General features: G+C 47.0%; 2 protein-coding genes across 3 annotated transcripts in view; one reads left to right on the top strand and one right to left on the bottom strand.

Moving 5' to 3' along the window:
- Positions 1–8,342, bottom strand: part of Pkd2l1 (polycystin 2 like 1, transient receptor potential cation channel) — a 45,523-nt gene extending 37,181 nt beyond the window's left edge. The window contains exons 1-2 of the mRNA XM_050144254.1: positions 8,168–8,342; positions 6,677–6,880 (exon numbers count right to left, since the gene is read on the bottom strand). The gene's annotated coding sequence lies outside the window, so the exon portion shown is untranslated. The remainder of the gene's footprint in view (positions 1–6,676; positions 6,881–8,167) is intronic.
- A 2,953-nt stretch (positions 8,343–11,295) lies between these two features.
- LOC126503782 (acyl-CoA desaturase 3) overlaps positions 11,296–22,404 on the top strand; it is a 51,670-nt gene continuing 40,561 nt past the window's right edge. The window contains exon 1 of one of the 2 annotated variants that reach the window (XM_050145712.1): positions 11,296–11,557. In XM_050145712.1, coding sequence (XP_050001669.1) covers positions 11,531–11,557 — 27 coding nt within the window. In that variant the 5' untranslated portion in view covers positions 11,296–11,530. The remainder of the gene's footprint in view (positions 11,558–22,404) is intronic. The other variant, XM_050145706.1, reaches the window with a different exon arrangement.

Genomic DNA, 22,404 nt, shown 5'->3' with positions numbered 1-22,404 from the left:
GCAGAGTGTTGAAGACAATAGCCTCTTGGACCTGGAGGGCCTAAAAAACCAAATGGAGGCGTTCTTAACTGTGTACTTAAAGCACAGGCCAGACTTCACGTCTTCCCACCGCATCCATCTCTGTGCAGTCCACTCAGGCAGTTCGTGGCCAAGTGGACACTTTCAGCCAGTACCATGTTGACACTGTCTCTAAACAACATGGAGAACTGGCTGTGTCCACATAGCCCTATCCTAGCAATTAGCACCGGGGAACTAGGGTGGTGCCCATGGCCTGGAAGGATTTGAAAGTTGTTGAATGAGAGAGGGTTCCTGACTGGACTAATGGCAGGCCATGTGGCCATCAAACCAAAAGCACACGTGCTCAGAAAGCCCGTTAATCCCCTTCGTGAGCTGATCCCACTGGTCCAGTGGCATGAGAATCATTCTGGTGCTATCCTAGTGTGGAGTGGGATTTGTCATCAGCATGTTCCTGTTTCTCACCACAGCAACCCTGGAAAACTTCCTCAGAGCTTCCCAGGTTCCCCAGACTCTGACTAGCTGGGAAGGCATATGGTGAAGTGTGTGCCGAGAGCGAGAAGAGCCGCGTAGAGAGGGACACCAGCTCCCAGGGGTTCTGAGGAAGCAGGGTGAGTTGACCAGGGAGTGGGACAGTCCCAAAGGGAAACTGGAGAGAGGTGGCATTTGAAATGAGCTTTCTAGGCAGGTGACATTAGCAGAGATGGAGAGAAAGCATGGCTACCATGTATCTGCCACCCAGAGGCCAAGCACATTGCAGCGTATGAGCTCAGTCAACTCTAGCTACTGCTTTGTTAGCACGAACTATCTAACTACTCAGCCATCTCTCCAGCTCTGGGTTCAATTCCCAGCCCCCACATGGCAGTTCACAATTGTCTGTAATTCCAGTTCTGGGGGACCCAACACCCATGGCAAAACACTAATGAACATAAAATAAAAATATTACATTTTTAAAAGCCGATTGAGGGAGTGCTTATGAGGCTAGCAAAAAACTCAGCACTAGGGAAATTCCCAGGAATCCACAAGGATGACCCAGCTAAGACCCTAAGCAATAGCGAGAGGGGGCCCAAACAGGTCTTCCCCGGTAATCACATTGATGTCTGCCTTAATTGCCATCATAGGACCTTCATCCAGCAACTGATGGAAGCAGATGCAGAGATCTACAGCTAAGTCCCGGGCTGAGCTCCCAGAGTCCAGTTGAAGAGAGGGAGGAGCAATAATTTGAGCAAAGAAGTCAAGACCACACTGGGGACACCCACTGAAACATCTGACCTGAGCTAGTGGGAGCTCACTGACTCCGACTAACAGCAGGGCGGGGTGGGGGTTGCTGCATAGGATCAAACTAAGCCCTCTGAATGTGGGTGACAGTTGTGTGGCTGGGGCAGACTGTGGGGCCTGGCAGTGGGACCAGGACTTATCTCTAGTGTTTGCACTGACTTTCTGAAGCTCATTCTCTCTGGAGGGAGACCTTGCTCAGTGTGGATATAGCAAGGAGGGCCTTGGTCCCCTCAAAGTGCTGTGCTAGACTTTGTTGACTCCCCATGGGAAGTCTTACCCTCTCTGAGGAGTGGATGGATGCGGGAGATGGATGGGGTGAAGGTGTGGGGAGTGAGAGGATGGGAGGAAATGGAACTGAGATTGGTATGTAAAATGAGAAAAGGTTGTTTTAAAATGAAAAAAAAAAAGCCACAGCCGGGCGATGGTGGCGCATGCCTTTAATCCCAGCACTTGGGAGGCAGAGGCAGGCGGATCTCTGTGAGTTCGAGACCAGCCTGGTCTACAGAGCTAGTTCCGGGACAGGCTCCAAAGCCACAGAGAAACCCTGTCTCAAAAAATAAATAAATAAAAAAGCCAGGTGGTGGTGGTGCATCCCCTTTACCCCAGCACTCAGGAGGCAGAAGCAGATGGATCTTTGTGAATTTGAGGCCATCCTTGTCTACAGAGTGAGTTCAGGACAGCCAGGGCTACACAGAGAAATTCTGTCTCGGCAAATGAAAAAAAAAAAAAAAGTAGCTACAAAAGTGCTGTGTTTGCTGTGGCCACCAGGTGGCAGCAGGATGGGCGTTTCCTACCTCAGTACAAATGAAGGCCCTCCTGAAAGAAGCAGACAGACCAGTGTGGAAGGCACCTTCCCTCTCCACTGCTCCTTCCTGTTTCCTCCTCTTTTCTTATGGGGGAACTGAGAGCACCTTTCTGGATCCAACAATGTCTTAATCCCCAGGGTTTGGTCATTCCAGAAGCTTCCTAGACATCTATGAGGAGCTAGTTCCTCAGAGAAGCAGACTAGTGGGCACAGTTTTTAATGGGGGGGAAACCCCTGTGAGAAAACGACCGGGGGCGGGGGGGTCACCAGGGTCGAGAGGGGTGTAATGTGTCAGTGCCTGTGCTCTGGTCTGTTTCTGAGGGAGGGAGTCAGAGGGAAGGAGGGTGAGTGAATGGCTGTGGTGTGAAGATGGTTGCTAGAAACTTCAGGGAACCACAACAGATGGGGGGGGGGGGGTACCGCTGGGTTCAATGCTGAAGGGCTCTGGCTGCTCTTCCAGACCCAGGAAGCAGCACCCACATGGTGGCTCACAGCCATCTGCAATTCCAGTTCCAATGCCCTCCTTTGACCTCTGAGGGCACCAGGTGTGCGCACGGTACACAGATATACACACACAGGCAAAGCACTCATGCACACACAATAAAAATAAATCCTTAAGAAGAAATAGACCATCTGCTGAGTGCTGCTTCCCCCGGGATTGGGCTCAAGGGGACCCTGCTCTGGGTTAAGAGCCATCAAGGAGAATGTGACCCTGGGTAAGGAATCTTGGTCAGTGTCTCTCCCTGTCGTTGAAGTTCTGAGATATCTATCTTCTCCTTATGGCCCCCATACTTCAGAGAAGGGGCAGCCTCAGTTTTTGGAAGTGTCTACCAAGTGCCATGCCTGCCCACCTCTGGGAGGACAAGTCAAACCTCACTGCCTTCTGTCAGCCTCTCCCTCACTCCCCTACACCGCGACTATGGCAGAAATTCCTCCCAGTCTCCCTGAACTGGGCTCTTGCTGTTCTTCTGAACATCCAGACACACTCACCAAGTCAGCCCTACTTCTTCCCACCTCTACTTTTGACTCACTGCTTACAGGTCCTTAACTGTAAATGCCTGTTAGCTTCGGGCCCAGGCACCAGCCTGCCCTGGCAGGAGCCTGATTGGCCAACATCAGGTCCTAGACCCTTTCTGGACACCCAGTTTCATGGGTCACTCTACCATGGTACCAGAGTCAGCGATGAGGTCACTACCCCGGTGTGATGACTAATTTTATATCAACTTGACACCAGCTAGAGTCATCTGAGAGATGGGATCCCCAATTGAGAAAATGCCTCCATAAGATCTGGCTGTAGGCAAACCTATAGGGCGTTTTCTCAATTAGTGATTGATGGGGGAGGTCCCAGTCTGTAGTTAGTTGGGTCATCCCTGAACTGGTGATCCTAAGCTCTATAAGGAAGCAGGCTGAGCAAGCCAGAAAGAGAAAGCCAGTAGGCAGCACTCCTCCATGGCCTCTGCGTCAATTCCTACTTCCAGGTTCCTGCGCTGCTTGAGTTCTTGCTTTGGTTTTCCTTCAGTGATGGACTATGATGTGGAAGTGTAAGGCAATTGAACCCGTTTCCTTCCAAGTAATTTTGCTCATGGTGTTTCTTCACAGCAACAGAAACTCTAACTAGGACACCTAAGCAAGGCCAAGTAGATGACAGGGCAGTCACAGCTTTTCCAGGTGGCCCAGAGGATCTGGTAGCTACCGAATATCAATTAAGTGGATGCTGGCACTGGTCTGTAGAAGACAAACATTTGTAAACAGAATGATGGGGGTTGAGAATGCTGTGTGCCTGGCTTGTCCTCGGATGACCACAGTTAAGGTCACAAGCTCACTCTTGAGGGTAGAAGCTCTGTGCTGGCCTTGAGAGTCCCACTGAGTGTGAATCTCGGCTTAGATCCTCTCCCGCTGCTGGTCCTCAGCTAAAGGGGGGACATGGAGAACCAGAACCCTGAGACCACATCTGGGCAGATGAAATTGCAAATCCAGAGTCGAATAATCCTGAACTCTGAAAGGGGATTTCCCAGGCCCTGGCACCCAAGCAACAAAGCCGGGAAGCCTGGAAATGCACCAGGGTTCCAATCACCTGGGCACGGCCTCTGCCAAAGGTGATAGCTGATAGCAGGGGTGGGTGTGTTCCCCTTTCCTCCCTTGAGTAGGATAAGAAGGCAAACAGGGTCAGAGAACGTAGTAAACCTACGTGGACTTTCAAAGTGTCTCTTGCGTAGAGGTCAGGGCCACAGTTTCCAGCGATCTGTAGCCTGAAGTGGGTCCATGGGATAGAAGTGGGTGGTGGAACCAAGAGAAGCAAGAGCTGATGAATATGCAAACTTTCTGGTTAGCAATTCTGTTTTCTAGTTGGAAAGAACCATGGACCAGGCAAAATATGCAAAGTCCTTACATGTATCTAGTGGACGGTAAATTCTGGTGCCTTCTCACCATGGCGTTCCTAATGCCAGGAGCTTTTCCAATGCTTGCAAAACAACTAGTGTGTATATAACTAGGAGCAGATTCTCAGCCCTCCTGGCACAGTGCACAGAAGAAGACACTTTAAAATGCAGCCCCCTCATGCTACCTCAAGCCCATTCCCTTGTCCTGCCTGATTCTAAGGGTTCCTCTACCGAGAAGGCACCTCTCTCCTTTCCCCATTTGATACACTGTGGTTGTATTCTGTGCCATCACCAACTGGCATGTATAGTTTGCTTTTGGGTTTGGGCCCCTTTGTCTTAGAAACTGTGTGCTCAAGCTGGGTGTGGTGCCCCATGCCTGTAATATCAGCACTTAGGAGGTGGAAACGAGAGGATTGGAAGTTCAAGACTAGCCTCGGCTACATAAGAGAGTTCAAATCTAGCCAGGGATACATGAGACCCTGTCTCAAGCAAGCAAGCAAGCAAGCAAGCAGACAAACAAAAAGCACAATAGCAAAGAAACAACTGGAACCCGTGAGCTCCTGGGTGACAGTGAACTTGACTTAGTTGCCCTGCTTGGAGAAGAGAGAACATTGACTTTCTTTTAGGCCCAGGGAAGTTTCAGTCAACATTCAATCCACAGGCAGGTGGTTGCCTTGGTGCAGGGGTATTGGATGGAGAAGTAGAAAACTCCCAGCTGGGAAATTCACGTGGGAGCACACACAAAAGTAGAAGGAGGAACATTCGTTTAGATTAGATCAGGTCAGGGCCAGCTGCTCTCTGTGGGCTTCTCAGTCCTGACTCAGTGCAAAGCAAGGATTACATCAGACAAGCAAGGTTACTGTAGAGTGAGGGAAGGTGGGGACAGCGGTGGAGTGAGTGTGTGGAGAGAAAGCACGAGGTGGGTTGTAGAAGGGCAAGATTGGGCCCCTAAGGGACAGCAGTGGCTGGATTCTGTTTTTTTTTTGTTTGTTTGTTTGTTTGTTTTCTCTAAGGGAGGAAAGGGGAGTACTGCTTCAGGACTCTAAGAACATCCAATACCTCCTTCTGGGTTATGTGGCCACTGTGGCAAACCAATGGCAGGAGGTCACTGGAGGTCCAGGGCCTGTGTTACCCAGTTGTCAGTGCCCATCCACATGGAAAGCCTCTACAAAGCACAGGCTCTGCAAGCTGGAGAAAGTCCCTTAAGAACCGCATGGGAGGAAGGAAGTGGCCTGGAGCCTGGAAAGATAGGGGAGGTCAGGCCACCCTTGACCCTATCCTGAGACCGCAGTCCCTGGTCTGAGCTGTGCAGGCTGTCAGCCCTTGACCACACGCCCTGCTCCCAAGGCACTAGCTGTCCCAGTCAACTGCCTCTGGCTCACAAACAGTCTGGCAGAAACCACTCCCCAGTCCCCACACCTACCTTGCTGCTGCCACCACCACACCTCAGTTCTGTAGCAGACAGGGAAGAAGTGGGGAGAGAAGGAGAGAGGAGAGAGGGGAGAGGGAGATTGTGGATGACTCTGTGCACCGTGTGGACAGACAAATGTCTCCTAACTCAGGGACAAGTTCACTGACTTCACCATAGGGCTTTTAGCCTGGACCTGAGAGCAGCTATGCCGCAAGGGTATTAGTCAGTGTGGCATCATTTAATGTCTTTTCTTCTGCTGGGCTCCGAACCACATCACCTATTCCTTCCCACACCTAACATCAGTGGCCACTTGGGATTTCACAGTACTCTGTCACCCAGAATGTCTTCTTGTTTCTCCCTCTCTAGTCTGGCCTACGCCTTTCTCCCATAGTTGATGACATCCTGCGCTAAACCCATCAGCTGACATGGAGGGGCCTGTGGCAAGTTCCTGGGAGGCCCGTTCTTACCCCTGTGGCTGGGATCCCTGGACATCCCATGCTTAGTCACAGTGTCTGGTCTATAGGCTCACGGGCTAGAAAGCCTCTTCTTATTTTGTTACAGCAGTCTTAAGCCAGAATCCCAACTCTGGGTTGTAGAACATCAGCTTTGGCCATTCACCCCAAGAAAACAAACACAGTGGTGAAAAAGATGAGAAGTTATTTTAATCTAAGGGGCCAGTTTGGAACGACAGAATTTGAGAATTTCAGCCCATCTTAGAGGTACTGGAGTTGGCATTAGCTAAAAATACAGGAAGGATTGAGATGGGGGAAGAAGAAGGAATATACTTACAAAGCCTTGATTAAACTATGGTTCAGTTTATCAGTACGTCAGTTCTAGTTCTGAAAGGTAGTCATGGATAAGTCCCTGTCCCCAGTTCCCAAGAGGTGACTATTTCTGCTGGGGGGAGGGGGCAGTCTCTAAAGGCATCTCTGCTCTTCCTGAGATCCAAGATGGCTGTTGGTTTGGGAGAATGACTGGAGCCTTTGTAGGGATCTGAGGAAGGAAGCAGATAATAAAATACCTTTGTCTCTTACTCTTACTTCAAAAAGGTTAAGTGTAGCTGGCTTTTAGGAAGACTTCTTGAATGATTAACGGACCTCCTGCAGAGGACAGCAGGCACCTGATTCAAAGTGACTGGGGTGGAGGGGGAGGAGAGATATTCAGAATGGAAAGCTCTTATACTGTTTTTGTTTTAAAATACTATTTATTTATAGCCAGGCGATGGTGGTGCACGCCTTTAATCCTAGAACTCAGGAGGCAGAAGCAAGCAGACTTCTGTGAGTTGAAAGCCAGACTGATCTACAGAACGAGTTCCAGGACAGACTCCAAAGCTATACAGAGAAATCCTGTCTCAAAAAACAAAAACCAAAATTTATTTATTTATCTTTTACGTATGAGGGCTCCGCATGTATGCCTGCATGCCAGCAGAGAACATCAGCTCCCGTTACAGATGGTTGTAAGCCACGGATCCTGGGAATTGAATCCGGACATCTGGAAGAGCAACTAGTGTTTTTAACTGCTGAGCCATCTCTCCAGCCCCTTGTTTTTGTTTTTTTTAACTGTGTGGGCCAACATGAAGAACTGGAGCTCTTTAGTAGAAGTAGGTCTTTGGGCAGGGGCGCGGAGGTTGAGACAGTGCTTTCCTGGAGCTTTGGAGCCTGTCTGGAACTTGCTCTGTAGACCAGGTCGGCCTCAGATTCACAGAGATCTGCCAGCCTCTGCCTCCCAAGTGCTGGGATTAAAGGCATGCACCACTATTGCCTGGTAATTTTTTAAATAAAGATTTACTTATTTTTACTTATTATGTATACAGTGTTATGCCAGAAGAAGACACCAGATCTCATTACAGATGGTTGTGAGACACCATGCGGTTGCTGGGGACTGAAGTCAGGACCTCTGGAAGAACAGCCAGTGCTCTTAACTGCTGAGCCATCTCTCTCTCTCTGTCCTACAGAAGTTCTATGTACTTGATAAGGGCTGGCAAGAGGATTCAGAGGGCAAAGACATTTGCTGCTAATCCAAGTGACCTCAATCTGATCCCTAGGACTCACGTGGTAGAGAGAACCAATTTCGGAATGTTGTCCTCTGACACCCCCCACCCTAGCCACACACACACACAGCTGGATTCTGTGACTTTCGAATCCTCATTCTCATCCCCCACTTTCCTGCAAAACACACACGCGCACACCTGAATGACTAAAGTTCATTTAAAGAACGTATTAGCAATTCTATTCCAATGGCTGCACTCTTTCTGGACACAACAGGGTACAAAACACTTACTCATCTTTCCTGGTCGTCAGCTGTCTTTCCTAGCCTCGATCACTGGATAGGGAAAAGCTTTCAGTCCCAGGGGTCCATGTCTCATGTCTCTTCTCACCCAGAGAACTAGCTAGGACTGACCTGGGCCAGGAGCAGCGCTGGCTTCCATCCCTCCTTCCCTACACTGCTCTCTACTCCGAGGTCCCGGGTAATGAGGGCAGTCTCTGCAGCTCTGACTTCTGACTCCACGTGGTTGGGGAGATCCGTGAGGCTGCTTGCATAACAATGTGCACAGTGTGCTTGTTTGTATAGGCAAACTGATCATCTCAGCCTTGCCGTTGCTACACCAACAGTAGCTGGAAGGACTTTCTGTGTTTGTTTATTAGGGAAATAATCTCTATACATAGAATTCACCTGTTTCAATAAAATGATTCAGTGATGTTTAGCTTATTCATAGATTAATTCCCACACCCTCAAAGAAACCCTGCTCCCCTTGGCCATTACCCTATAGCCAGTACCATCTCTAACCTCCTTCTAAGTTTCTGGCAACTTCTAATCTACTTTCTGTCTCTACAAAGTGTCCTTTCTGAACATTTTCTATAAACACAGTTATGCACTAGGTGGTTCTTTGTACCTGACTTCTTTCCCTAACCATTTGGCTTTCAAATCTCATTTATGTTTTAGCGTATGTTCCATTTTTTATGGCAAATAATACTTCATTTTTGTGGACATAGTACTTATGATTATCCTTTATTCAGTGGATTAAGACTTGTGTTGCTTCCATTTTGGATGCTATAAAATTCATTGACACGTGTGTGTGTGTGTGTGCATGCGTGTGCACGCACATGTGCGTGCATACACAGGTGTATATTTGTTTTCATTTCTGTTGAGTATATACCTATGAGTAAAATCTGCAGGATCATGAGTAATATTTTTATGGAACGAATAGAGTAGAAGATATTAGTGTGGTGGTTTGAATAAAAATGGCCCCTGTAGGCTCATAGGAAGTGGCTCTATTTGAAAGGTTTAGGGCATGTAGTCTTCTTGGAGTAGGTATTGCCTTGTTGGAGGACGTGTATCACTGGTATCACTGGAAATGGGTTTTGGGGTTTCAAAAATCCAAACCAGACACAATGGTCTCTCTCTCTCTCTCTCTCTCTCTCTCTCTCTCTCTCTCTCTCTCTCTCTCTCTCTCCCTCTCTCTCTCTCTCTCTCTCTCTCTCTCTCTCTCTCCTTCCTGCCTGCGGACCCAGACGTACAACTCTCAGCTACTCTCCAGTATCATGTTTGCCTGTGTGCTACCATGCTTCCTGCCATGATGCCAATGGGCTAAACCTATGAACCATAAGCCAGTCCCAATGAAATGATCTCTTTTTTTAAATAAGAGTTGCTGTGGCCATGGTGTCTCTTCACAGCAGTAGAACAGTGACTTGGACAGGTGGGAAGTTGTGGAGTGTCTTTAGAAATCAGTAGACGTTACTGTGCCTCTACCCTGTGGCTAAGATCAAGTGCGGAGATTGGTGAGAAAGTTGGGTGTGAAGTCAATGCACACCTCTCATCCTGACACTGGAGAGGCTGACTTGGGAAGGCTGTGCTTCAAGACTGGCCATCCTGGGCTCGGGTTAGATAATATCTTCTCAGGAATCAAAATAAAGCAACAGCAGAGGAGCTGGAACTGGTAACATGACTTAGATTATGCTAAGCAGAAAGGGGATTAGATCTAAAGAAGACATTCCAGGTAAAATCACGGAATAATCTGAAGATTTAAGTCAAGAGGTCTACAATGTAAGTACAATAGTAACAATTGCTGCTCACTGTAACTCTAGCTCTGTACTGATCTAGTAAATGGTCAGAGAAAATTTGCAAAACAAAGTAACATTCCCATCACACAGATGATGAAATTGAACACACAGAGTAACTTGCCCAAGGGTAAGCTGGTATCTCAGCAAGTTCCAAAACTAGGAGCTCAGCCTGGTGATTCTTTTACCTTTTTCCTTTTATAAAACTGGGTTAAGCTATTGAGATCACATAAACACATAAGACTGTGTCCTGTTGGCTTAGAAAAATGGCTCAGCGATTTAAAGCAGGTTTTGCTCTTGCAAAGGACCAGAGTTTAGTTCCCAGCACCCACATGGTTGCTCACAACCATCAGTAACTCCAGTTTCAGGGGATGTGATGATCCTGACCTCCTCACCAAGCTCACATATGGTGCACATGCATATATGCAGGCAAAACACTCATACACATAAAATAAAATTAATACATCTAAAATTTTTAAAGATTGTATCCTGCTTGTGAATATCACTGTATGTCTTCTGGTGCTCTGCGCTAGACTGGCAGCTTCCAGAACTTTGGGAAATACATTTCTGGGCTAACTCGGCTCTACCAGTTCATATGGAGACACACGGATCTGTGTGTTTGTCTAAAGATGTCGTCAGAGTTCCTAGTACTGGTGTCGGTAGGCAGTCAAGAGCTGTTTGGGCCACTGGTATGCAACTTCTGCACAGCAGTAGCTAAGGGGAAAGGTAAGGTTCCACCCACACCTTTGGCTCCTGGCCTGGAGCTGGAGACTAGGTTCCCCTTCCCACAGGCTGGGGTGGAATCCCAGGTGAAGGGCAGCACCTTGCTTTCCTGTTCTGTCTTGTGTATCTGCTCCAGGGCTTGTGGTGAGTGTGGAGTCTCCTTCCACCTGGACCCAACCCTCACTGTTGGACTATGAGCTCCCCCTCTTCTAGAGAGGAATACCCATGTGCTCCTGAAGTCACAAGGTTGTGGGTGGAGGCCAGGAGGGAGGAAGAACAAGGGATGACACAAGAGGGACCAGCAGATTGTGCTTAACCAATGGCAGCAGTGAATTGAGGTGGTACCAAATTCTCTCTGACGAATGACAAAGCCAGAGTAGACAAAACACCATTAGCAAGCTTGGACCAAGAGCAGGGGTGGGGGTCATTGGGATGTTGGCATCTAAGGCATCCCATCACTCTGGCTTAGCTGTCATCTGACTGTACCCTGGTTCCTGGCCTCTCCCACCCTCACCTTAGCCTGGGGTTACGCTTAGGCCAGCCAGCTCTGCTCACCTTACCCCTTATTGGCAGCAGATAAAAGATCTGTGAGGAAATAGGACCGATCATTCAGTCAGCAAAGCCTTTAAATCTGCAGCTTTGGGAGCAGACACATACAGCAAGGGGGAACCCGGACAGCCATCCTGTGTAAAAGGCACAGGGAAGGTTTTGGGGCAACACCTAACTTCTTTTTCTGTGTTGCTATTTGGGAGTTGGCTGTACAGGGAACGATTGAGTACCAGCAGGAGCCTACCCTGTCCTGCTGTCCCAGACTCCACCATTTTCAGTCCGTGGAAGATTTCCTCAGCATCCAAGAGCCAGCATGCCAGGACACTTGCTGCAAGAAGAGGTAAGAGTCCATGCTTGGATCCCCATGAGTGCACGCAGGCCCAGACTAAGACAAATCTCTGGTGTGAAGGAGTTGAGAACTCTTGGAGGGACTTGGCCCTCTGCTAAAGCTCTGCCATCTTCCACCATCTGAAGACGTGAACGAGGATCTGCCAACTTGATCCTCCATCTTTTTATTCTTTCTCCTTTTGCATGTTTGTTTGTGCTGTGCATGTGTGTGAACGCACGTCTACATGCTCATAGGCACATGTGGAGGGGGGCACTATAACTGCGGGTATGTGTGTATGAGTATAGAGACCCAAGGTTGATTTGGGGAGTTACTGTCGATCTTTTTTTTTTATATTTATTTATTTATTATGTATACAATATTCTGTCTACATGGATGTCTGCAGGCCAGAAGAGGGCACCAGATCCCATTACAGATGGTTGTGAGCCACCATGTGGTTGCCGGGAATTGAACTCAGGACCTTTGGAAGAGCAGGCAATGCTCTTAACCACTGAGCCATCTCTCCAGCCTTGTTATTGATTATTCTTAATAACCAGCTCTAGGTATCAAGACAACGCTGACATTTAGTACTTTTTTAAAAACACTGCTTTAAGTAGTAGCCAAAAACCAAGTCTAACTATTTAGGAACATCGCTAAATTCCTCTCCAGTTTTAAAAAAAGAAGTAATAATTCACCTGAAAGAGGAACTTCATGGTTTTCAATTCCCCCAGCTGGCAAAGAAGCACAATATGGTGGTGGTGTCTCCGATTTTGGAACGAGATCGCGATCACGGGGGAGTTCTGTGGAACACAGCTGTGGTGATCTCCAACTCAGGAGCGGTCATGGGAAAGACCAGGAAGAACCACATCCCCAGAGTGGGCGACTTCAATGAGGTGAGTGCCAATCAGAGCTCCTCGGGCCTTTCTCGGGCAGGAATCCTGTGCCAGATGCTGTGGCACGCGACGCTGCAGGGCAATGCCGTTGTAGGGTCCAGAGAGTCTGATAGCATTGCCCTGCATCACATGGGCATGAGGTGCTTAGAGCCCCAAAAACTTTCAGTAGCATGGGATTTATACATATGTCATATACATGTGGAGGGACTTGATCTGAGTTTCTGCAATATTCCCTTGAGGGAATTGGTTCAGAAGCTAAAATGCGAGTAAAGAGAGCACAAATATGAGATTATTCCTGTGAGCCCTAGGAAAGGGGCTCTGAGCTCCTAGGCAACCGTGATATAATCCTAGTTNGTCAGGCCATGGTGGCATACACCTGTAATCCCAGCACTCAGGAGGCAAAGGTGATGATCTCTTAGCTCGAGGCAAGCCTGGCTTATGGAGTGAGTTCTTGGACATCCAGGACTACGTAGAGAAACCCTGTCTCAGAAAAAGAAAGGAAGAAAGAAAGAAAGAAAGAAAGAAAGAAAGAAAGAAAGGAAGGAAGGAAGGAAGGAAGGAAGGAAGGAAGGAAGGAAGGAAGGAGGAGGAGGAGGAGGAGGAGGAGGAGAAGAAGAAGAAGAAGAAGAAGAAGAAGAAGAAGAAGAAGAAGAAGAAGAAGAAGAAGAAGAAGAAGAAGAAAGAGGGAAAAATTTTATAAAATATACAGAATTTTATTTTACAAAGGCACAAACAGTTGAGCCTACAAGGTAATTCAGAAGCCTGTTTGAACTCATCCGCTGAGTGGAAAAAAGACTTATCTTGAAGAATCAGTTCTTCAACTTAGCAGCTTTGTATACATGTGCATGCATGTATGTGCATATGTGTATATACGTGTGTCCTGTATGTGAGCATTGGCATACACATATCACTGTAGTGATAATTTTTTTGTAATCCAACAATAAAACTTGCCTGAAGATCAGAGTGCAGAGCTAAGTCACCAGGTAGCCATAGAGACCAGGCAGTGGTGGCACACACCTTTAATCCCAGCACTTGGGAGGCAGAGGCAGACAGGTTCAAAGCCACCCTGGGCTACACTAAATTGATCCAGTGTCAGAGAGAAACAAAGCCAGGCAGTGGTAGCGGGTGGCTCACACCTTTCATCCCAGTACTTGGAAGTCACACACCTTTAATCCTAGCACTAGGGAGGTGGAGACAGGAGCTCAGATGCAGTCTGGGGATTCAGTCTGAGGATGCAGTCCTAGGGGTTTTGTAAAGACAGCAATTTGCCTGAGGATTCGCAGAGACAGGTTTGCTCCTTTGGTCTGAGCATTGGTAGAGAGGTAGGAGCTCTCTAGTGGCTGACCGCTCTGCCTCTCTGATCCTTCAGCTTCTGCCCCTGATAGCTGACACCGAGTTGTTATTATTAGAAACAATTAGAATCCGTGCTGCACATCACAGAGCACTCAGGGGACGGTCCTTACCTCCTACCTTGTTTTGGGTTGGTTGAGATAGAGTCTGTTGTTTTTCTGCTTTGCACACCAGGCTAGCTGGCCTGCACGCTTCTGGGAATCTCCCGTCTCCCCTCTCCCCTTCCTGGAGGACTGCTGGCATTGCAGACACTCAGTTGCTGGCTTCTTATGTGGGTTCTGTGGATTAGAATGCGGGTCCTCATGCTTTTACAGTAGCAGGCATTTTCCCCACTGAGCCATCTCTGCAGCCTTAGAAAGGATCTTTGAAAAGAGGTGAAAACACTTTGGTTAGACAACTTTTCAGAAACTCGTGAGTGCCAGAAGGTACCCTGGCTGACCTAATTTGAGTCTTTGTTTTCCCCAGGACTACAAATGAATCCAGGTCCTGGGCTGTAATAGGCCACTTGTTCTGGTATTTGCAAGTTCCAGTGTCTGCTAATTAGATATGTAAGAGAGCAGCTGGACGGTGGAAAATTCATTCCTTAGAAATAAGGGAGTCCTTTTACATTGAATCTTGGATGTCTCAGAGCTAAGACCTAAAGGAGGAGACACCTTGGAATTTGCTCTTGTCATACTTTCTACAGTCTCCTGTTGTAGGGAGAGGGCCCGCTTGTTCATCCTGGCCACCCAGCTAGCTTAGCCCTGAAAGAACCACACAGAAATTGTATTAATCACTGCTTGGCCTATTATCGCTAGCCTCTTATTGGCTAACTCTCATATCTTGATTTAGCCCATTTCTACTAATCTATGTATGGCCAAGTGGCAGTGGCTTACCAGCAAAGATTCAGCGTGTCTGATTCTGGCGGCTCCATGGTGTTTCTTCCCTCCTCCTCCTCTCTTCCTCCCAGCATTCAGTTCTGTCTTTCCCGCCTACCTAAGTTCTGCCCTATCAACTAGGCCAAGGCAGTTTCTTTATTCATTAACCAATGAAAGCAACACATAGAGAGAAGGACCTCCTACACCAGTATCCTGTCACTGCAGCAGTATTTTTCCCCAGGCCAGCAGGCCTGGCTGTGGTCTGTGTCCCCCCCCAACCCCCCACCCCCTGCATCTTCTGCCTACAGTAGAGTTAATTTTAGTTGCTGCGCTTCAGTGCTCAGACCATGCCAACCGGCCAGCCTGTGATTTAGTTCTGGGATCTCCTTGATACCCTTAGCCAGTGCTTCCACCCTGCCTGAGTAATGGATATATCTTAGAGGTAACTGCACGCATGCAACACGGAGAACTTGTCTAGCACCCAGGACCAGTGAAGATGCTCAAAGCTGCAGTTCACATGTAGGCAGTGTGTTACACATCCCTCCTACCAACGCCTCATTTCAACTGTATGATGTCAACTGTGATCTGAAAAGATTAAAAAGAAACTTCTAGAAGGAAATAATCCAAACGCTAAGGTTGGCTTGGACTCCTGATCCTCTTGTACTTACTCCTGAATGCTGGGAGTAAGTACAGTGCCACCGTGACTGGACACTTGATTTCAGTTGTACACTATTCTTGTCAGCAGATCCACATTGCCACTTCCACGCAGGGGAAGCCAGAATGCTTGACTTTGTGGCATGAAAGAATTTCAGGATGAGTTGGTATGAAGCAGGGTTGAAGTTTATTTTGATTTTATTTTAATTTATTTTAAGACAGGATCTCTCTGTGTTCAACTAGGAGAGCTTCCAACTCACACAGATCCACCTCTGCCTCTCAAGAGCCAGCGTCAAGGGTGTGTGCTACCACACCTAGATGGGTTGGGGTTTATTAAGAAAAGGTTTTAATGCTGGAAGTGACAGGACACATCTTTAATCCCAACACCTGGGGACATGGAAGCAGGCCGATCTCTGTGAGTTTGAGGCCAGCCTACTCTACACAGTGAATTCTATAGTGAACCACATAGTGAGACTCTTAAAAAAAATAAAAGGTTTTAATATGGATTTGGCTTGAGGGAGAGAAAGAGAGAGAGAGGGAAAAGAGAGAGAGAGAGAAGGAGAGAGAAAGGAGATAACAGTACATCTCTGACATGAGTGAGGGCTTCACTTATAGGAGGAATTCAAAGAATTTTTATGGAACTTTGATTTTTCTTTTTCTAAATGAGATCACAGAGAACTTTCTGAGGAGCATTGGTCAGTTGCCCGTAGGTGAGATTAAAACAACAACCAAAGTTGAGTCAAAGGGTTAAAGAAAGGAGCCCTGACTGTATTAGGTCACAAGGGAATTAAGACATCTTTTCACTGTAAACAAATGTCACAGTCTTGGCTGTGAGATTCTCAGAAATTTATGGATTTGTAACTGGGCAGGAGTGTGACTACATAAAGTTCTTGAGTTCTGTCCGACGTGGCTGACTGCTATTTCAACATTCTCCTTCGAAATATCTGTCCGAGGAAAATAATACTGCTGCTGGGCATGCTGGCCCAGCACCTGAAGGTGGGAGCAAGAGGAGCAGGAGCTCAGGGCCACCTTTCAACATACAGTGGCCTTGAGGCTCCCTGAAACTCGATCTGAACAAAAAAGAAAGAAAAGAAAAAATATGACAACAAAGAGGAGATTCTTCACAGGGAATTTTCTTAGTTGTCTCAAAATCTTAGCAGACTGGAGATTTCCACCAGACTCTTGGGCTTCGTTTCTTTCCCACATCTCTTAATTCTCCCTGTCTTGTGCTCTTGCCTCATCCTGAGTACAGAGATGCAATCTCTCGCTGCTCTCCTGTTGCCTCTGATTAGGCACTGGCAAGGTCTCAAGCACAGACAGAGGCTGACACCTCAACCCACTGTTTCCAGTTTCTTTATTTTTGTTTTAAGATTTATTCATTCATTTTGTACACAGTGTTCTATCTGCGCGTATGCCTACCTGCCAGGAAAGGACACCAGATCTCATTACAGATAACATTGTAAGCCACCATGTGGCTGCTGAAAATTAAAGTCAGGACTTCTGGAAGAGCAGCCAGTGCTCTGAACGTGTGAGCCATCTCTCTAGCCCCATTTCCAGCTTCTTGTCCTTATTTAAAAAAAGAAGAATCAACCAGGGAAATCCGTCACTGCAACTGTCCCTTTCCACGTGAGGTTGTTACTATAATGCTATTGGCTCCATCTGGACTCTCCTCGGCTCTCCGATCCTTATGATCTCTGCCAAAAGAAATCAAATTGAGACAGGGAGAGCATAGAAGACTGGTAGAATTTACTGCAGAGTAAAATGGTTCACTCTCAAGGATGGAGTGGGGCGATCAAGGGGACTTTTATACCAAGCTACATTTAGGTAGGCTTTATACTATTTCAAAGGTCTCTGAAGAGGCAGTTTTTCTACAGATTTTTTCTGACTGACCCATTGGGATGGACTCTCACAGGAAGGGGCTGTGATATGCTTTTGTTCTTTATAAGAAAGCGTCTGACTAGATAATTATAACATTTATATTGCTGTCTATTACTGACCTTCTGAACAGCTCAGAAGGTCATGTCTCTACCCAGCACCAGAGGTACTAGACCCCATTCTCTAACCACTAGTGAGTCCTGCAAGTTCAGTCCATGGTTTTGCTAGGTGCTGATTATGAGCTGGGGGTGGGAGCATGTCCATCTCCAGTGATCTCCAAGCCCACAAATATCTAACTAGCTACCTAAGACTCCCCATTCAGGATTTGATCTTCTAAAACCCTTTAGGAGACGGGAAGCGAGTGGATCTAGCCAGTTCTAGCCGAAATAGATCGTAGAGTATTTGGGGTACTTTCTTTCAGGCCTCAGAGAATGATCAAAGGAACCCAGAAACATGAGTTAGACTGCCACAGTATCATATAAAGGTGTACTGACTGTAAGCAGAGGAGACAGAGGCTGGAGAGATGACTCAGTGGCCAAAAGCACTCACGAAGCTATTGCAGAGGACTTGCGCTGGGCTTTGAGCACCCACACAGCAGCTCCTGAGTGTCTGTAGCTCTAGTTCCAGAGGATCTGGAACGTTCAGGCCTCTGCAGGCATTGTATGCATGTACATACATGCAGGCAAACACTCACACGCATAAAGTAAAACATAAAGTCCTTTTTGGAAGAGAGATAAATCACTGTTTGGATTATAAATGGACATGTAACCCTTTCCAGTGTGGGAACCCAGAGACCCAGCTCCAAAATTGTTCACCAAAAGGGGTTTCTTCTACTAAGAAAGGGGAGCTGGCTGCCATCCTAGTACATCTTCCTGGCCCTCGGCCACACACAGTGTACAAGGTCTATGTGGCTGTGCTGTGGCAATCCTAAAGCCGGAGCCTTGAGTAAGGCAGTTTTACGTTCTCAGAAGCCTTCTGCTCTCACTGCCAAGAAAGGCACTTGGGAACAATTTCCCTTCAGTGATTCAGGTGTGATGGAAATATGAAAAGCGACACCTTCAAGATTCAGGACCGCAAACCACTGGGCACTAGCAGAAACTGGGGATAGCAACATGCAGGAGTTAAAGACCAGTTAATGTAAAGTAATAATTGCTTCCCATATAGCAAGAAGGTCCCTATTAGGTGTTTTTTAAAAAGTCATTGGCATGTTACAAAGCGACTGGCAGGGGCTAGAAGCCAGTAATGAAGGAGTTTACTGATTAGAGGTTAAATCCTCCTCGGGCTTCAGGCATAGGAAAATATCGTTAGGGAATCATGAAAGTCCTTCAAATGCACCTGGCTGGTGTGACAATGATGTCCCACCCGGCATACTTTGCTGTTAAAGGGGGAGGATGTAGAGAATGAATCAGTCCCTTGTCTCTTCTTAAAAAGGTATCTTAGTCCAGGTGTGGAAGCTTGTCTTTTAATCCCAGGACTCAGGAGGCAAAGGCAGGTGGATCTCTGAGAGTTCAAAGCCAGCCTGGTCTACAGAGTGAGTTCCAAGGACTCCAGGGCAATGTAGAGAGAAAACTTTGTCTCAGAAAACAACAACAAAAAAAAAAACGAAACAAAACAAATTTAGTTCTTTGTTTGGTGTTATTACCAATTGCTTTCTCCAGAGATAAATCTTATGCCTATGTAGGTGGCCAAAAATTAATCTTTGTTCTTTCTTTCTCTTTTAATATCTTTCTTTTGTATCTTCTCTTTACTTATTTTTGATTGCACTAACAATGTGTGTGTGTGTGTGTGTGTGTGTCTGAATGTAAATGTCATGGCATATGAACAACTTGCAGGAATCTATCCCACCCTCCCACCATTTGGGTCCCAGAGAAGGAATTCAGGTCCTCTGCCTTGGCAGCAAGTGCCTTTATCTGCTGAGCCATTTTGCTAGTCCTCTGTTTTCTTTTTTAATCAGCATAAGTTAATTTATGCATAATGTATCTCGTTATGCTATTTTATAAATGTATACAATGAATGTTAATAACACTTACCCCTTATTACCCTATCTTGTTACCCACCGACTCTATTACCTTATTCTTTCAAACCAGTCTTCCTTCTGATTTTGTGTTTTTGTGGGTATGTGTGTGTCCGTGTCCTGATGTGTTTAATTAGGTATAGCACGAATTCTAATTGTTCTTAATAATAACCCAGAGTTAGAGATTAGGGGGTGAAAGCTGAGAGGTGAGAGAAGTAGCCAGCCACTAGAGAGATCTTTTAGCTCTGCCAATGCTCAGACCAAAGGGGCGATCCTGTCCTCAGACTGCATCCTCCACCAAACCTCAGGCTGTCCTGCGCTCCTGTCTCCTCCCGCCTTATATTCCTCTCTCCACCCAGCCATATCACTCCTGTCTCCACTGTCCCAGTGCTGGGATTAAAGGTGTATATAGTGATATTCATTTGTATTTTTTTTTTTTTTGAGACAGGGTTTCTCTGTGGTTTTAGAGCCTGTCCTGGAACTAGCTCTTGTAGACCAGGCTGGTCTCGAACTCACAGAGATCTGCCTGCCTCTCCCTCCCAAGTGCTGGGATTAAAGGCGTGCGCCACCACCGCCCAGCTATTCATTTGTATTTTATTTTTTTAAATATTTATTTGTTATGTATGCAATATTCTGTGTGTATGCCTGCAGGCCAGAAGAGGGCACCAGACCTTATTACAGATGGTTGTGAGCCACCATGTGGTTGCTGGGAATTGAACTCAGGACCTTTGGAAGAGCAGGCAATGCTCTTAACCACTGAGCCATCTCTCCAGCCCCTCATTTGTCTGAATTCAGAGAGCAAAGCATCCACAATGATCAATCTTACAGACTAGACAGTGGTGGCACATACCTTTAATCCCAGTAGCCACACTAGTTTGTCATAGAAACTGGAGGTAGTGGTGCACACCTTTAATTCCAGACCTAGAGATGAATATAAAAAGGGAGGAGACAGCTCTCACTCACAGTCTCATTCTGAGATTCCTAAAGGCAGAATCGCCATTTCAGACTGAGGTAGAGGTAAGAGCCAGTGACAGACTGTTTTGCTTTTCTGACCTTCAGGTTGAACACCTGTTTCTGTCTCTGGATTTTTATTAATCGTGCTACACGCAGGGATCACCTTGGTGTGATGTGTTTCTTTTCTAGACAGATTCAATCTCACTTAGCCCAGGATGGCCTTGAATTAACAGAGATCCCTCTGCCTGTGATTCCTGAGTCCTGGGGTTAAAGGTGTGAGCCACCACTGCCTGGCCTCTAGTGGTTTAGCTCTGCACTCCGATCTTCAGACAAGCTTTATTTGTTAAAACACAAACAAATTAGGGCTGCTTATATGAGCATGAGTGAGGGGTCATTTTCAGTAACACTGGCCTACTCCAGCAAAGAAAGTGCTGCCCAATAACCATTAACTGCCAATAGCAACTTTGGGAGGGACATGGCCTTAAAAGTGCCCCACCCATGCCCACCTTTAATCCCAGTACTCAGGAGGCAGAGGCAGGTAGATCCCATCCCTGTGATTTTGAGGTTAGCCTGGTCTACAGAGCAAGTTCAAGAACAGCCAGGGCTACACAGAGAAACTCTGTGACAAAAAAAGAAAAAAAAAAGCCCACCCACAGCAATTATAGAAGGGTAGGCCTCTGTAAGCACATACCCCCATCCTGTTTTCTTTCTTTCTTTCTTTCTTTCTTTCTTTCTTTCTTTCTTTCTTTCTTTCTTTCTTTCTTCTTATTATTTCTTATGTATACAACATTCTGCCCCCATGTATGCCTACATGCCAGAAGAGGGCACCAGATCTCATTGCAGATGGTTGTGAGCTACCATGTGGTTGCTGGGAATTGAACTCAGGACCTCTGGAAGAGCAGCCAGTGCTCTTAACCACTGAGCCATCTCTCCAGCCCCCCCCCCATCCTATTTTCTTTACATTGTTAAGGCCAATTGAGGCTTTCTAGGGTCTTGGAAGGAACCTTATGGCTCCTCTAGTTTTTCTTCTGTCAATTACATCATCTGTTGGGATGCATCAGGGTTGTACTGTCTGAGTGGCTTTGCCTTGGAAGTTCTGAGGGCATCAATGATTGTCCTCTGCAGAATACACACCAGAGACTCTACAGTGTCTCTGACCAAGAAGATGGGTGACTTACTTGAAGTATCCTTTCAGAAGTGTCTTATCACCTCCTGGGAACTGGGTGACCTGGGGTAAGGGCCAAAACATTGGCTATCCTTTTACCTTCTTTATCTTCATTGGCCTCAGTGTCTTAGTAAGATGGTTAAACACCCAGATGGTGTAGGTGGACACTTCTTTCCCGCCCACAAGTTTCCAAATAACTGACACAGAATCTTAATATTAATTATAAATGCTCAGCCAATAGCTCAGACTTATTACTAGCTAACTCTTACATTTTAAATTAACCCATGTTTCTTTTTTTTTAGAAATCATTTTTCTATTGAAAAGAAAAAAAATTTTCTGCCTTCTCCCCGCCTCCCATTTCCCTCCCCGTCTCCCTTTTCCCTCTCCCTCCTCCCCTCCTCCCACTCTTCTCCCCCTCCCCCCACTCCTTTCCCCCTCCCTCTCCAGTCTGAAGAGCAGTCAAGGTTCCCTGCCCTGTGGAAAGTCCAAAGTCCTCCCCCCCCTCCATCCTGGTCTAGGAAGGTGAACATCCAAACTGGCTAGGCTCCCACAAAGCCAGAACATGAAGTAGAATCAAAACTCCGTGCCATTGTCCTTGGCTTCTCATCAGCCCTCATTGTCCGCCATATTCAGAGAGTCCAGTTTTATCCCATGCTTTTTCAGTCACAGTCCAGCTGGCCTTGGTGAGCTCCCAATAGATCAGCCCCACTGTCTCCGTGGGTGGGTGCACCCCTTGTGGTCCTGACTTCTTTGCTCATATTCTCCCTCCTTCTGCTCCTCATTGGGACCTTGGGAGCTCAGTCCGGTGCTCCAGTGTGGGTCTCTGTCTCTATCTCCATCCATCGCCAGATGAAGGTTCTATGGTGATATGCAAGATATTCATCAGTATGGCTATAGGATAGGGTCATATCCTCAGCTGCCCCAGGAACTAACTGGGGACATCGCCCTGGGCACCTGGGAGCCCCTCTAGGTCCAAGTCTCTTGCCAACCCTAAGATGGCTCCCTTAATTAAGTGCTTCCCTGCTCCCCTATCCAACCTTCCTTTATCCCAATCATCCCATTTCCCCAAGTTCCCCCCAACCTCCCCTTCTCACTTTTCT

This window comes from Alexandromys fortis, unplaced genomic scaffold (genome assembly GCF_014885135.2).
Source record: "Alexandromys fortis isolate MF-2015 unplaced genomic scaffold, M_Fortis_MF-2015_v1.1 scaffold_16, whole genome shotgun sequence".
Lineage (NCBI taxonomy): Eukaryota > Metazoa > Chordata > Mammalia > Rodentia > Cricetidae > Alexandromys > Alexandromys fortis.
Note: the sequence above shows the minus strand (reverse complement) of the source record. Positions and strands in the feature narration are given on the sequence as shown.